The sequence below is a fragment of the Macaca thibetana genome, chromosome 1 (genome assembly GCF_024542745.1).
Source record: "Macaca thibetana thibetana isolate TM-01 chromosome 1, ASM2454274v1, whole genome shotgun sequence".
Taxonomy (NCBI): domain Eukaryota; kingdom Metazoa; phylum Chordata; class Mammalia; order Primates; family Cercopithecidae; genus Macaca; species Macaca thibetana.
In genome coordinates this window covers 180,339,327-180,356,767 of record NC_065578.1, presented here as the reverse complement: position 1 = coordinate 180,356,767, position 17,441 = coordinate 180,339,327, and the positions used below count along the sequence as shown (strand labels likewise).

General features: G+C 36.4%; 1 protein-coding gene and 1 pseudogene across 2 annotated transcripts in view; both read right to left on the bottom strand.

Annotated features, from left to right (window-relative positions):
• SHCBP1L (SHC binding and spindle associated 1 like) overlaps positions 1–17,441 on the bottom strand; it is a 48,667-nt gene that overhangs the window by 15,928 nt on the left and 15,298 nt on the right. Inside the window, exons 5-6 of one of the 2 annotated variants that reach the window (XM_050766277.1) lie at positions 17,178–17,396; positions 7,193–7,298 (exon numbers count right to left, since the gene is read on the bottom strand). In XM_050766277.1, the coding sequence (XP_050622234.1) occupies positions 7,193–7,298; positions 17,178–17,396 (325 nt within the window). The remainder of the gene's footprint in view (positions 1–7,192; positions 7,299–17,177; positions 17,397–17,441) is intronic. The other variant, XM_050766287.1, reaches the window with a different exon arrangement.
• LOC126940604 (60S ribosomal protein L21-like) lies at positions 8,888–14,937 on the bottom strand (annotated as a pseudogene).

The window sequence follows — 17,441 nt, the reverse complement described above, 5'->3', positions numbered from 1 at the left end:
TCGACACTTGACCAAATGGACCTAACAGACACCTACAGATCACCTGAGGTCAGATCATCTGAGGTCAGATCACCTGAGGTCAGGAGTTTGAGACCAGCCTGACCAACATGGTAAAACCCCATCTCTGCTAAAAATACAAAAAATTAGCCAGGCATGGTGGTGAACGCCTGTAATCCTAGCTACTCAGGAGGCAAAGACAGGAGAATCGCTTGAATCTGGAAGGTGGAGGTTGCAATGAGCCAAGATGACGCCACTGCACTCCAACCTGGGTGACAGAGCAAGACTCCATCAAAAATAAATAAATAAATAAATAAATAAATACTAAAGAAGACCTCTCAAAACCATACAATTGCTTGGAAATTAAGCAATCTGCTCCTGAATGACTTTTGGGTAAACACTGAAATTAATGCAGAAATCAAAAAATCAAAAAATTCTTTGAAACTAATGAGAACAAGGATATAACATACCAGAAACTCTGAGACACAGCTAAAATAGTGTTAATAGGAAATTTTAAGGCCCGGCACGGTGGCTCAAGCCTCTAATCCCAGCACTTTGGAAGGCCGAGGCGGGCGTATCACGAAGTCAGGAGATCGAGATCATCCTGGTGAACACGGTGAAACCCTGTCTCTACTAAAAATAGAAAAACTTAGCTGGACGTGGTGGCGGGCGCCTGTAGTTCCAGCTACTTGGGAGGCTGAGGTGGGAGAATGGCATGAACCCGGGAGGCAGAGCTTACGGTGAGCCAAGATCATGCCACTGCACTCCAGCCTGGGCAACAGAGCGAGACTCCGTCTCAAAAAAAAAAAAAAGAGGAAAGTTTATTCTGCTAATCACTCACATCAAAAGGTTAGAAAGATCTCAAACTGACAACCTAACATCACACCTGGAGGAACTAGAAAAATAAGAGTAAACCAATCCCAAAACTAGAAGAAGAAAAATAACCAAAATTAGAGTTGAACTGAATGAATCTGAGATGTGAAAAACCATACAAAAGATCAACAAAACCAAAAGTTGTTTTTTGAAAGAATAAATAAAATAGACTGCTAGTTAGACTGAGAGAATATTCAAATAAACACAACCAGAAACAACAAAAAGGACATTACTACTGACACTGCAGAAATACAAAAAAAACCCTCACAGACTATTACAAACATCTCTATGCACAAAAGCTAGAAAACCTAAAGGAAATGGATGAATTGCTGCAAACATACAATCTCCCAAGATTGGACCAGGAAGAAACTGAAACTCTAAACAGACTAATAATGAATTCCAAAACTAGATTAGTAATAAAGAGCCTACCTACCAATCAGAAAAAGTTCTGAACAAGACAAATTTACAGCTGAATTCTACCAGACTTATAAGAGTTGCTACCAATCCTACTGAAACTATTCCAAAACATTGAGGAGGAAGGACTCCTCCCTAACTCATTATTTGAGGCCAGCATGATCCTGATACCAAAACCTGGCAGACGCATAAAAAAAAAAGTAAACTTCAAGCTGATATCCCTAATGAACACAGATGCAAAAATCCTCAACAGAACATTAACAAACTGAATCTAGTGGCACATCAATGTCCTAAGTGGCCATTAATCAAAAAGCTAATCCACCATGATAACGTTAGCTTTATTCCTGGTATGCAAGGTTGGTTTAACATACAAAAATCAATAAATGTGATTCAGCACATAAACAGAACTAAAAACAAAAACCACATGATCATCTCAACAGATGCTCAAAAGGCTTTCTATAAAATTCAACATCTATTCATCTTAAAAACTCTCAACAAGCTAGGCACTGAAGGAATATACCTCAAGATAATAAGAGCCATCTATGACAAACCCACAGCCAACATCATACTGAATGGACAAAAGCTGGAAGCATTTCTCTTGAAAAACAGCAAGACAACAATACCCACTCTTACCACTTCTATTCAACACAGTACTGGAAGTCCTAGCCAGAGCAATCAGGCAAAAGACAGAAATAAAAGGCATCCAAATAGGAAGAGGGGAAGTCAAATTATCTCTTTAGAGACTATATTATTTTATACCTAGAAAACCCCATAGCCTCTACCCAAAAGCTTCTAGATCTGATAAACAACTTTAGCAAAGTTTCAGGATACAAAAATCAATGTACAAAAATCCATAGCATTTCTATACACCAACAATGTCCAAACTGAAGTACCAAATCAAGAACACAATTCCATTCACAATAGCCACACACACACAAAATAAAATACCTAGTAAAACAGCTAACAAGGGAAGTGAAAAAGCTCTACAACAAGAATTGTAAAACTACAAAATGCTGTTGAAAGAAATAAGAGACAGCACAAACAAATGGAAAAACATTCCATGCTCAAGAATAAGAAGAACCAATACTGGATTTTTTTTTTTTTTAAACGGGAGTCTCGCTCTGTGGCCCAGGCTGGAGTGCAGTGGCACGATCTCGGCTTATGGCAAGCTCCGCCTCCCGGGTTCAAGCCATTCTCCTGCCTCAGCCTCCCGAGTAGCTGGGACTACAGGCGCCCACCACAACGCGAGGCTAATTTTTTTGTATTTTTAGTAGAGACGGGGTTTCACCGTCATGTTCGCCAGGATGGTCTCGATCTCCTGACCTCGTCATCCTCCCGCCTCGGCCTTCCAAAGTGCTGGGATTACAGGCGTGAGCCACAGCGCCCCGCCAAAAGAGTAAATGTTGTTAAAATGACCATGCTGCCCAAAGCAATGTACAGATTCAGTGCTATTCCCATCCAACTAGGAAAGAAAGGAGAGAAAGAAAGGAAGGAAAGAAAGAAAAGAAAAGAAAGAGTAAGAAAGAGAGAGAGAAAGGGAGGAAGGAAGGAAAGGCAGAGAGAAGGAAGGAAGGAAGGAAGGAAGGAAGGAAGGAAGGAAGGAAGGAAGGAAGGAAGGAAGGAAGGAAGAAAGGAAGGAAGGAAGGGGAGAGAGAAGGAAGGAAGGAAGGAAAGGGAGAGAGAGAGAAGGAAGGAAAAGAAAGAAAGAAAAAGAAAGAAAGAGGAGAAAGGGGAGGAAGGGAAGGAAAGAAAGGAAAGGAAGAAGGGAAGAAAGAAAGAAGGAGGGGGAGGAAGAGGGATCACCTACGAAATAGTGAATAAAGTTAACAGCAATGACAGTGATCACGGATACAGGCAATGCTCCTAGTATCCCCTAAGTGGCAGTAAAGAGCACAAAAGGGAGTGAAAAAGTCTAAGGAATGGGGGGTAAAAATCTGCAAAGCATATATCTAATAAGAGTCTAATATTCAGAATATACAAAGAACTCTTATAGTCAATAACAAGAAGACAAACAACTCAATTACACAATGGGTATATGAATTTAATAGACGTTTCTCCAAGGAAGATATGCAAATGACCAACAAGTCCATGGAAATATGTTTGACATCTTCAACATCATTAGTCATTAGATAAATGAAAATCAAAACTACAATGAAATACTTCACACTCACTAGGATGACTGTAATTTTAAAAATAAAAGAGAGAAAAAATAAATAAAAAACAACAAAAAAAGATAAAAGTGTTGTTGAGGACTGGAGAAATTGGAACCCTAATACTTTGCAGATGACAATGTGAAATGTTTCAGCCCCTGTGAAAAACAGTCTGGCAATTCCTCATAAAGTTGCACCTATGACTCAGTAATTCTCGTCTTAGGTATATACCCTAAAGAATGGAAAACAGGTAGTCAGACAAACTCTTGTACGCAGATGTTCACAGCCCCTTTTCCCCAATAGTCAAAAGGCAGAAACAACTCAGATATCCACCAACTGATGAATGTATAAGCAGATTGTTGTATATACATACAATAGTATATTATTCAGCCAGAAAAATGAATGAAGTACTGATAAATGCTACAATAAAAGCCAGACATAAAGGTTGGATATTTTATGATTCCATTTATATGAAATATCCAGAATCATAAATCTACAGAGATAGCAGATTGTTGATTGTCAGGAGCTGGGGGAAAGGGGAAATGGAGGTATGGGGTTCTGGTTTTGGGTAACGAAAATGGTTGGGAACCAGACACATGTACATAGCATTGTAACTCTACTAAATGTCACTGAATGTCACTTTAAAACAGTTAACTTTGCTACATAAATTTCACCTCAAGTTTTTTCAGAAAGGAAAAAAGATACAAAAAAATAAAGAATAACTGAGAACACACTGTCTCTGAGGAGGCAGGTGGCAACAGAATCAGTAGTACAGATGGAAGAAAACTGATGAAATTCTTCTTTGTACTTCGCATATTTTCAGACATGGTTATCACCTTTTGTAGCACTACAGGAAAAATCTGGCAAAAATGATGGCTATATTATTGGGATATGAACTGCAAAATAGTAATAATAATATCAGTTGACATTTATTTATGTGCTAGACATTTTGCTAAAAGATTTATAAAAAATATTTCACTTAAGCCTAACACTTTATGGGACAGACTTACTCTCTTTCACAGATGAGGAAATAAAAGAAACGATGTAATTTGTTTAATCTCATAGAAATATTAAGAAGCAAAACTGTAAACCAAATCCAGGTTTTTATGATCTTAAAGTCTATGTTCTCCAACATCACACTATACTGTCTCCAGATTGAAAGAAGGAACAGTCTGTGATCAACAAGAGGGTAGAGGCCTATGATACACAATGGGGATACCACTGTTTCTCCTAGATCTAGGAGAATGACTGATGTTTAACTTTAGTTCAGAAACTGAAACGAGGTAAACATTTATTGAGCACTTACTATGTGCTGAGCATTATTCTGAGCATATTACAAATGTAAACATTTAATCTTTACAACAACTTATAAATATGGAACATAGGATTATTATCACAACTTTACATATGAGAAACTAAAGTATAGATGGGTTAAATAATTTGTTGAAAATCACCTAACTAAAGTGGCAAAACCAGGAATCCAGGCAATTTGGCTTTAATGCCCATGCTCTTAACTGGCACAGTATATCTATATTTTTTATCTCTCTCTTTTTAAAGCATTCTACAAGTAAGGAAATTGAGGCTTAGAGGTTATGCACTTTGCCTAAGATTACTTATTAAGTGGTCTCAGATAGGGCATTTGAACACTGGGTATCTGACTACAAAGTCCATGCCTTTCCACTGCACTGCTTATAAAGATCACCAACATAAGATGATGGGCATGAATAAACTGCGTCTAAGGGGTGGGTATAGAGCAAGAATTCTCAGTCAAGCATCTTCAAAGATGAGGAAATTGTTAAAGGTTGTATGTACAGCTATACTACTATCAAACTATAATATTTCATGAACCTCAAAAGTAAATCTAAAATCCAAGATCGAAGTAAAGTGGAAGCTGATGATACCTTCTCCTCACAGTATTCTCCCTCTCATTATTCTGGCCTCCAAAGTTCAGGTATAACTTCACAAACGAAAACAGGATTGCAAAGCAATGAGAAAAAAAAAAATCATAGAAATTCTGTCATATAAGAAAGTGAATAAAGCCAGGACCTATTAAAAAGTGAAAAGGAGAAGCAAAAATAAAAATGATAAAATAAAACTGAGGATAAAAGCAAGATTTATACCTTTTTAAAAAGATGTTTTAAAGGGTATTTATAAAGATGTTGGAGAATAATCAACATGATTGAATAATATGCTTCAATAAGTAATTAAAAGGAAAATTAAATTTTATTGAAAAGAATACAAATTGGTAGAATAGCAGATAAGACTGTCTACTATGCCAGCTTTATCTTTCATCACTCTCTTAGATGTTAACCACCAGCCTTGGTGACCTTCTTTCAGTTCCTTTTATGTACTAATCTCTCTTGTCACATACACTAATTTATTGATTCACCAAAAATTGCTGGGCACCTACCATGTACTAAGCATCATGCTAGGTGACTGGATGAGTGGTAAATACTCTTTGCTCTCAAGAAGCTCACATACTAGTGAAAGAGACAGACATTCAATAGATAGCCACAAAAGTATTAAATGTAGTCATGATAAAGGAAAGTGCCAATAAGGAAAAATACCAGGTACTATAATTGTATACAGCATTCTAATGTATTATGAAAGGTTGAGAAGGCCTTTTCCTGTGGAAATATTTAAATCAAGACCTGAAGGATGAACAGTGGCTCAGCAGGCAGAGGAAACACAGCTTATCCCAGGATGTAGGGTGAGTGAAGGAAAAAAGTGAGTGTGTATGAAAGTGAGGAGAAATATGAGGAAGATAACTCCCAGAAAATTGTTATTAGCAGTCAAGTAGATGATGGTACCATTTATTGAAACAAAGAACTCCAGAATAAAAGCAAGTCAATGGGATAAGATTATGAAATTAATTGCAGACAATTAATTGATGTACTGGTGAGGCAATTAAGTGGTAATAAGCAATAGGCAGTTGGACACATAGGTTTGGAGCTTAGAGAACAAAACTTTGGGCTATGCAAATACATTCTGGAAAAGTACCTATATATATAAGTGAAGTTATGGGGGAAGATTAGCTAAATCACTTTGGGATAATAGAATGCATAAAAAAGACAAGTACCAAGCACTTAGAGGACATGAGAATAAAAGTAACTAGAGAGAATGAAAACCAGGAAAGTATACTAACATAAAACAAGGAAAGAGATTATTTCAATGAGAGAGCTTTGAAATGCTACTGAGAGGTCAAGTGAAATGAAAATATTTGTTCTTTGTCTTAGAACATTTGTTTGTTCTTGAGCTGGATAAATTTATATTTATCCTTCACAATTCAGCTGAGTTATTTCTTTTATCCAGCATTTCTAGACTCCTAATTCTGTCTTATGTACCCATCCTACATGTACTCTGTACATACCCTTATCATAGCATTTATCATTCTGTGTTATAATTATAACTGCTTATATACTTGTGTCCATATTTCCACCATGCTTGAAATTTTCAAATGTGTGAAGAAGGAAGACTGTGGGTCTGGATCAACATTTTATGTCCCCTAAATGCAGTCTTTCTCACGTTTATGTCTCATCTTCACCATAGCAACTAACATAGTACCTGACAACAAGTACTCAGTAAATAGTTGTCACCATTTTTTTATTCAGTATCTATGATATGGCAATAACTGAGCTGGAGGTAGTTGAGAAAATAAGGCATTAATGATTAGACAAGGACTCCACCCTCAGGGAGCTTCTTTTCCGATTATACACAGCTAATACTTAAATAACAAATAAGAATAGTTTATTTCTTACCATTTCAGTAGTCATCACTTTTGCTACAATATGTGTTATAGTTTTTCCAAATTCTCTTTTTCCTTTCCTACGCCTCAGAATTCTTGGAAAGAAAGGTCCATGAACTCTATAGTTGAAAATATTTAGTTGTAATTAAATTAACATGAAAAAGACTGACCTTGTCCTTATTCAGTAAATAAAAACTTGGTACTAAGCATCTTTGAGAAATAGTTTTCATTAATTATAAGTTCCTTGAGGGCAATGAGCAACATGAGAGCAAGGTAATGATTCAGATCTTTTAGATAACTGCATGTTTCAATCCTTAAACTCTAAAATATTTTCATTTTAATTGACAGTGCCTGGAAATCTGCATGCAACCCACTACAACCATTGCCTCAGCTACCTCAACCTTCCAATACAGTAGAAAAATTTCCTGGTTGTACTTTCATAATCCATTGAGTTGTAGACTCACACAAAGATGGGTTATGCCTGTCACAGTGAGGCATCAAAATGTTAAAATGTTTTCGAATATGGCTAATTTTAGATATTATGCTCAATTAGCATATCATTTTTTTTCAAAGGATATTATCTGCATAAAATAGTTGGCTGTTGTCCTCCCAGCAGAACTATTCCAGCTTCTCTCTTAGTTGTTTTTATATTGTTTGCTATTCAGCACTTCTAATTAGTTCCTTCTCTTCTTCCTGCTTTTCTTTATGTTTCCTGTTTCCTGTCTTTATCATTTAAGTGTCTCCAACAGAAAGTCAGAGAAAAAGTTTTAGTATAACTGTTGGCTTTTATCATTACTGTCAGCCAAAAGGGACACTCTTTTTCCAATAGACATGGATTTACCAGTAATCTCTTTAGTATAATCTTTTGCATTCTCTGCAGCACTTTGATTGTTGCTTTGTTGCTTTATGCTAACAGGATGTGGCTTTAGTGTATGTATGTATATATATATTTTTTTCTTTCTTTTTTTTTTTTTTTAACTAAAGACAGGGTCTTGCCCTGGAGTGCAGTGGTGCAATTATGGCTTACTGCAGCCTTGACCTCCTGGGCTCAAGCAATCCTCCCACCTCAGCTTCCCAAGTAGCTAGGACTACAGGTATGTGCAACCTTACCTGGCTTTTTTTTTTTTTTTTTTTTTTTTTTTTTTAAGAGGCAGGGTCTCATTACATTGCCCAAGCTGGTCTTGAATTCCTGGCCTCAAGCAATCCTCCCACCTTGGCCTCCCCAAGTGCTAGGATTACAGGCATGAACCTGGCCAGTACAATATTTTTGAACTGTATCTCAGTTATTATATATTTTTGTAAAACTTATGATTTCAGGAAACTTTCTAATAATTTTCTATGTAAGTTATTAAAAACTGAATTTAAACATATTAGCAGTATCCTCCAAAAGTTTCATTAAACATTTCAAAATCAAACCCACTCAACATTTTTATATCTATTTAAGCAAGTGGTCTTGATCTTGAGAAACAGCGATCCATTCATACATTTTTTTTTTTTTTTTTTTTTTTTTTTTTGCTATTTACCAGTTAATTAGCTGCTCCAAAAGTAAGGCATCCTAAACATTCAGGAAACCACAGTAGTTTATCATGCTATCCTAGTTTTAAAATCAAAGGTATAGATAGGTATTTTTTAATCAAATTTATTAAGGTATAATTTACATAAAAGGTATTCATTTTAAGTGAACTATTCCATGAGATTTCACAAATGCACATATGCTTTTAACTCAATCACAGTAATAAAGACATTAAAAATTTCCATCACACTGATAAGTGTCCTCATGCATCTTTGCAGTCCTGAGCAAACACTGGTCTGCTTTCTGTCATTATGTATTTCCCTTTCTTTGAATTTTTTTTTCAACCCAGAGGTCTTTTATTTTGTTTTTAATACCTATTATGCCATGAATTCATAGGGAATAGGTTCCAGCAGCTCAGGCTCCTTCCCACTGGTTCTCACAAAGTGTGCTTCTCTGGGTGGAGCAGGCTGGCTCTTCAGTTGAACCCAGGTACCTTTCTCTTTGGCTTCTTTCTTTTTCTGATCATTTTTCTTCACGTGTTTCAGGAAGCTATCTCGGCTCTTAGAGTGCTTAATGTGCTCAATACACACATTAATTATCTTGGCAAGAATCTTGCCCTTAACTTGTTTGTTTACAGCAGTGCCAACAGCATGCTGGGTAACATTGTAGACTCTTCCAGTTTTGCCATGGTAACACTTGTGTGGCATTCCTTTTTGAACAGTACCCATTCCCTTGATGTCTACAATATCACCTTTCTTATAGATTCACATATACTTGGCCAAAGGAACAATTCCATGTTTTCTAAAAGGCCTAGAAAACATATATCGGGTGCCTCTCCCCTTTCCCTTTGTGTTCGTCATTTTGGCGAATTACTGGAAGATGGCGGTTCCACCTGAAAGGAAAACTGAATTTTTCTTAATATGCTTTATTTTTCAGAGCAGTTTCAGATTTTCAGCAAAGTTGAGCAAAAGGAAGAGAGTTCCTGTGTATCCCTTGTTCGCCCCCGCACACACAACCTGCCCCACTATCAATATCTGGCACCAGAGTGGTACACTCGTTACAAGCAGTGAACCTATATTAACACATCATTGTCACCCAAAGTCCATAGTTTACATCAGAGTTGACTCTTGGTGTTGTCCATTATAGGAGTTTGGACAAATGTATAATGACATGTAGCCGCCATTATAGTATAATACAGAAGAGTTTCAATGCCCTAAGAATTCTCTATGCTCTGCCTCTCCATTAATACTTGGGAACCACTGATTTTTTTTTTTTTCTGCCTCCACAATTTTGTCTTTCCAGCATGTCATACAGTTGGAGTCATACAGTATGTAGCCTTTTCAGATTGGTTTCTTTCACTTAGTAATATGCATTTAAGTTTCTTCCATGTCTTGTCATGGCTTCACAGGTCTTTTCTTTTTAGTGCTGAATAACATTGCATTGTCTGGGTGTACCACAATTTATATATTCACCTGCTGAAGGACATTTTGGTTGCTTCCAAGTTTTGGCAATTATGAATAAAGCTGCTATAAACAACCATGGGCAGGTTTTTGTGTGAACGTAAGTTTCCAACTCATGTGGGTAATTATCAAGGAACATGATTGCTGGATCATATGATAAGAGCATCTTTAGTTTCGTAAGGAACTTCTAAACTGTCTTCCAAAGTGACTATACTAGTTTGCATTCCCACCAGCAATAAGTGAGAATTACTGTTGTTCCATACCTTTCTAGGAATTTTTAATGGAATTTTATTGTTTATTTATTTATTTATTTTTGAGTTGGAGTCTCGCTCTGTTGCCAAGGCTGGAGTGTGGTGGCACGATCTCAGCTCACTGCAACCTCTGCCTCCCGGGTTCAAATGATTCTCTTGCCTCAGCCTCCCAAGTAGCTGAGACAACAGACCTGCACCACCATGCCTTGCTAATTTTTGTATTTTTAGTAGAGATGGGGTTTTGCCATATTGGCCAGGCTGGTCTTGAACACTTGACCTCAGGTGATCTGCCCACTTCAGCCTCCCAAAGTGCTAGGATTACAGGCGTGAGCCATCATGCTTGGCCTCTCAATGGAATTTTAAAGTGGAATAATATACTATGCATTCTTTTGTGTCTGCTTTTTTCACTCAACCTATTTTAGAGATCCATCCATGTTACTGTTATTGTGTGTGTTAGCAATTTACTTTTTTTTTTTTTTTTTTTTGAAACAGAGTCTTGTTCTGTCACCCAGGCTGGAGTGCAGTGGCATGATCTCAGCTCATTGCAACCTCTGCCTCCCAGGTTCGAGCAATTCTCCTGCCTCAGCCTCCTGAGTAGCTGGGATTACAGGCACACGCCACCACGCCTGGCTAATTTTTGTATTTTTAGTAGAGATGGAGTTTCACCATGTTGGTCAGGTTTGTCTCCACCTCCTGACTTTGTGATCTGCCCGCCTCGGCCTCCCAAAGTGCTGGGATTACAGGCATGAGCCACCTCGCCCGGCCAGCAATTTACTTCTTTATATTGCTGGGTAGTATTTCATTATAGGATTTTCTATATACAAGACTGTGCCATCTGTGAATAGAGATAATTTTACTTCTTCCTCTCCATTCTGTATGCTTTTTATTTCTTTTTCTTGTCTAATTGCTCTGGCTAGAACCTCCAGTACAATTTGAATAAAAGTGGCAAGAGTAAATACCCTTATCATGCTCCTGACTGTAGGGGGAGAAAGATCTATTCTTTCACCATAAAAAATGATGACTCTAGCTGTGAGTTTTTCATAGACAGCCTTAAACAGGTTGAGGAAAATTCCTTCTATTCCAAGTTTTTTTTAGAGTGTTTATCATGACAGGGTGTTAATTTGTCAAATGATTTTTCTGTGTCTATTGAGATGACTCTGTGTCTTGTTTTTTCATTCTATTAATATTATGTATTATACTGATAGATTTTTCATATTTTAAAACAACATTGGATTCCTGGGATAAATCTCACCTTGGTCATAGTGTCTGATCTTTTTATATGTTGCCGGACTCCATTTGTTAGTATTTTGTTGAGGATTTTGTATCTAAATTCATTAGTGATATTCGTCTAGGTTTTCTTTTCTTGTGATGTCTTTGCTTTTGGATTCAGAGTAATATATTGTCTCACAGAATGAGTTGGGAAATTGTTACCTTTTATTTTCTGGAAGAGTTTTTGAAGAATTAGTGTTGATTCTTCTTTAAACGTGTGTCACAATTCACCAGTGAAGACATCTAGTCCTTGACTTTCCTTTGTGAATAGTTTTTTATTTGCTAATTCAATCTACTTAACTTGTTATAGAGCCAGTCAGAATTTATGTTTCTGCTTGAATCATTTTTGGTAGATTGTGTCTTACTAGGCATCTGCTCATTTATTCTAGGTTATCTAATTTGTTGGGTTGAGTTATTTATACTATTCCTTTGTAATACTTTTTATTTCAGTGTAGGTTTTTATGTGGATGTAAGTTTTCAAATTAATTGGGTAAATACCAAGTAGGACTGCAACTGCTGAGTCCTATGGTTAAACTATGTTTTGCTTTGTAAGAAACTGCCAAACAGTGCTCTAAAGAGGCAGTACCATTTTGCATTCTAACCAGCAAAGAATGAGAGTTCCTTTGCTCAACATTCTCAGTAGCAATTAATATTATCAGCTTTTTTTTTTTTTTATTTAGCCATTTCTAATAGGTATGTAATGGCATCTCACTGCTGTTTTAATTTGCAATTTACTAATGACAAACGAGGTTGAGCATCTCTTTATATGCTTTTTTGCTGTCTGTGTATCTTCTTCGGTAAGGTGTCTATTCAGATCTTTGCCCATTTTTAATTGGGTTGTTTGTTATGTTTGAGTTTTATGAGCTCTTTGTATATTTTAGATACAAGTCTATCAGACATATATTTTGCAAATATTTTCTCCTAATCTGTGGCTAGTTTTTTCATTCTTAATAGTGTATTTTTCAGAGCAGTTTTCAATTTTAACAAAGTCCAACTTATGACTTTTTTCTCTCACAGAACATACAGTATTGTTGTGGCATCTAAAAACCCACTGCCAAACACAAGAGTATCTATAATTTCCTACAAGTCTTACAGTTTTGAGTTTTATGTTTAGGTTTATGGACCACTTTGAGTTAATTTTTGTGAAAGGTCTGTATCTAGGTTCACGTTTTTGGATATAGATATTCAATTATTCCAGCACCATTTGTTGAAGAGAATATCCTTTCTCTATTACATTTCTTTCGCCCTTTGTCAAGTCAGTCTACTCTATGTGTGGATCCTATGGACTCTCTAATCTGGACTATATAAGGACTCTATTTATGGACTCTATTTCTTTCCACTGATCTATATGTCTCTTCCATTAATCTATTCTTTCACCTATACCATACTCTTTTGATTACTACAGCTTCATAGTAAGTCTTAAAATCAAGTAGTAGTAGTCCTTCAACTTTTTGGCTATTCTAGGTTTCCTGCCTTTCCACATGAGTTTTAGAAAGTTTGTCAATCTCTACAAAATATTTTGCTATGAAGTTTACTGGGATTGCACTGGATCTACAGATGAAGTTGGGAAGAACTGACATTTTTTAAATATTGGGTTTTCCAATCCAAGAACATAAGATATCTCTCCATTTATTGTCATAAGTGTATTGTAGCTTTCTGCATTATAGGTCCTATATTTTGTTAGGTATATACCTAAGTATTTCACATGTTTGGTTCTATTGTCAATAATTTCTAAAATTTAAAATAAATTGTTCATTGCTGGTTTATAAAAAAGCAGTTGATTTTTGAATATTAACCTTGCTTCCTGTAAACTTGCTATAATCATTTATCGGTTTCAGGAGTTTTGTTCCTTTTTGATTCTTTGGGATTTTCTACATAGACAATTATGTCATCTGCAAATATAGTTTTATTTCTTCTTTTCCAGTCTTCAGACCTTTTGTTTCTTTTTCTCATCTTATTGCATTATTTAGAACTTCTAGTATGAAGGTGAATAGGAGTGGTAAGAAATTGTTAATCTTCCTGGAGAACCAAACCCTTTATCATCATGAAATGTCCCTTTTTATCCCTGATAATTGTCCTAGTTCTTAAAGCTGCTTCATCTGAAATTAATATAGCCACACCAGCTTTTTATTAATTAGCATGAGCATGAAATATCTTTCTCCATCCCTTTACTTTGAACATATCTGAATCTTTATAAAGTGGGTTTCTTACAGATCACATATAGTTGGGTATTGTTTTCTTAAATCCATTTTCATAATCTCTGCTTTTTTTTATTTAGATTATTTACATTTAAAGTTATTTTGACATAATTAACATTTACTATATTGTAGCTGGTTTCTATTAATACACAGGTTGCACCTGTCCTTTGTTTCCTTTTTCCCTCCTTTTCTGCCTCTTCTAGTGTTTTGGTTGCTTTTTGGGTTTTTTGTTTTGTTTTGTTTTGTTTGTTTTTGTTTTTGTTTTTGTTTTTGGAGACACAGTCTTATTCTGTCACCCAGGCTGGAGTGCAGTGGCATTCCAGCTCACTGCAACCTCCACCTCACAGGTTCAAATGATTTTCGTGCCTCAGCCTCCTGAGTAGCTGGGATTACAGGCATGCACCGCCACACCTGGCTAATTTTTGTATTTTTAGTAGAGATGGGGTTTCGCCATGTTGGTCAGGGTGGTCTGGACTCCTGACCTCAGGTGATCCGCCCACCTTGGCCTCCTAAAATGCTGGATTACAGGTATGAGCCACCACACCCAGCCCTGCCTCTTCTAGCTTTAATTTAGCATTTTATTTTGTTCCATTGTGTCTACTCTCTTAAATCAATTATACTTCCTTTTTTAAAAAAAATAATAATAATAATATTTGCCCGAGAGATTGCAACATATGTTCTTAACTAATTTATGTCCACTTTCAAATAACACTAAACTACTTCACATGTCATGAAGATACCATATAACAGAGTATTCCAATTCTATCCTCCCATCTTCTGTGATATTGTTTCATTTATTTCAGTAATCCATAAGCTTTAATTACCTAATGAATCATTACTACTATTATGTTAAATAGCTATCTTTTAGATCAATCAACAATAAGAAAAATAGAGGCTGGACACAGTGGCTCACACCCGTAATCTCAGCACTTTGGAGGTCGAGGTGGGAGGATCACTTGAGTCCAGGAGTTTGAAATCAGCCAGGGCAATATAGTGAGACCCTGTCTCCACAAAAATAAAAATAAAAAAATTAGCCAGGCATGGTGGCACACACCTGTGATTCCAGCTACTCAGGAGACTGAAATGAGAGGATCACTTGAGCCTGGGAAGTCAAGGCTGCAGTGAGCCATGATCACGTCAATGCACTCAAGCCTGGGTGACAGGGCAAGACCCTGTCTCAGAAAAATAAATAAATAAAATAATAATAAAATAATTTATTTTACCTTTATTCCTTTTCCCACATTGTTCCTTACTATATGCAGACATGAGTTTTTGTCATTTTTCTTCTCCCTGAAGAACTTCCTTTAACCTTTCTTGCAGAACTGGCCTACTAATGATAAACTCTCAGTTTTGTTTGTTTTGTTTTGTCTGAGCAAGTATTTCTTGCTCACATTTGAAGAATAATTTCACTAGGTACAAAATTCTAGTTTGGTGGTTCTTTCAACATTTTGAATATTTCTCTCCACTCTCATCTTATTTTCATAGTTCCTTCTGAGAAATTCTTGTTCACTATAGTAGGTAATGTGGGTTATTTCCTTTGGCTTCCTTCAATATATTTTTTCTTTATTTGTAGCTTTATGCAGTTTAAATATGATATGCCTAGGTGTTGATTCTTTGATATTTATCCTGTTTGGTGTTCTCTGAGCTTTGTGGATCTGTGGTTTTGTGTCTGTATTTAATTTTGGAAAATTCTCATCATTATTAATTCAAGTATTTCTTCTGATCCATTTGCTCTTTTTCTTCTTCTTCTGGTATTTCAGTTACAAATATGTTAACACCTTTTGAAACTGTCCCACAGTTCTTGAATGTTCTCTTCAGTTTCTTTCATTCTTTTTTCTTTGCATTTCAGTTTGGGAAGTTTCTATTTGACGAATCTTTAAACTCATTAATTCTTTCTTCCCGCAATAATAGATCACATATCCCAGTTATTGATGAATTTTAAATTCTCTGACTGATGAATTCCAAAATCATACCTGAGTCTCTTTGTGATACTTGCTTTGTTTCTCTGAACTGGTTTTTTCTTGTCTTTTAGCATGCTTTATAATTTCTGTTGAAAGCCAAACATGACAAGTCAGGTAACAGAACAGGTTAAAAGGCCTTTAGTGTGAGGTTTTATATCAATCTGGCCAGGCTGTATTTAATGTGTACTATAGCTGTAAGTGTCAGAAGCTTCAAATTCCTCTAGTTTCCTTGTTTTTGTCCCTCATCTTGTCTTTGTGCTTTTTCTTCTTCTTTTTCTTTTTTTTTTTTTTTTTTTGTGACGGAGTTTCGCTCTTGTTGCCCAGGCTGCAGTTCAATGGTGAGATCTCGGCTCACCGCAACCTCCGCCTCCCAGGTTCAAGCAATTCTCCTGCCTCAGCCTCCCAAGTAACTGGGATTACAGGCATGCACCACCACGCCCGGCTAATTTTGTATTTTTAGTAGCGACGGGGTTTTCCATGTTGAGGCTGGTCTCAAACTCCTGACCTCAGGTGATCCTCCCACCTCGGCCTCCCAGTGCTGGGATTACAGGCGTGAGCCACCACACCAGGCCTGTGCTGCTGCTGCTTCTTTTATTTTTTTCTTTTAAGAGACAGGGTCAAACAACAACAACAACAACAACAACAAAGAGACAGGGTCTTCCTCTGTTGCCCAGGCTGGAATGCAGTAGCATGATCAATGCTTACTGCAGCCTCAAACTCTTTGGCTCAAGTGATCCTCCTGCCTCAGCCTCCCAAGTAGTTGAGACTACAGGCACATGCCACCACATTTCTAGCTAAATTTTAAAAATCTGTTTGTTTATTGTAAAGATGGGACCTCAATATGCTGCCCAAGGCTGGTCTCAAACTCTTGGCCTCAAGTGATCCTCCTACCTTGTCCTCCCAAAGTGCTGGGATTACAGGTGTGAGCCACCATGTCCAGCCTGTCTTTATGCTTCTTTTAAAAACTGTTCGTAGACAGACTCTGTCTATGTCTTGCTACTCTTTTAGCTATAATCCACTTATCTTATTTGGTTCACATATTATATATAGAGGAGGTCTACCTCTTCCTTTCTTATGCTTTGGCCAAAATCAAAAGAGTTAAAATGAAAGATAAGGAAGGAAATGGATTAAAATGAGTTCTTTTGGTCAAAAAAACAATGATTTTAGTGAATTCAGCTAATACAAACATAATTTTCCAATACTGATAGTTGTACCTTGTGCTTACCTCATAAATTAGACATCTAATTTTATACTTCACTTTAATCAGAACATATACCACAAAATAAGTGCTATGATAAAATAACCATGTAAATTTTGCTTCTATTTGAAATACAGCAAATTATTACCGGAGGCGTAAATCTTCCCACATTTTCAATAATCCACAGAGCATGACTATCTCATAGTATTTTTTCCAGCATTCAACAGCCTCTGCTGCAGATGGATCTTCTTTAATATTGCTCTGATACTCAATGAGTTCGACACGTTTGTTTTTATATTTCTCCAAAGTTTTTTTAAAACGTTGTGCAATAGGACCAGGTATTGTTCCATCCTGTATATCACACCACCTGAAAATTATCAACATAATTACAATGTTTATTTTTTCTAATGTG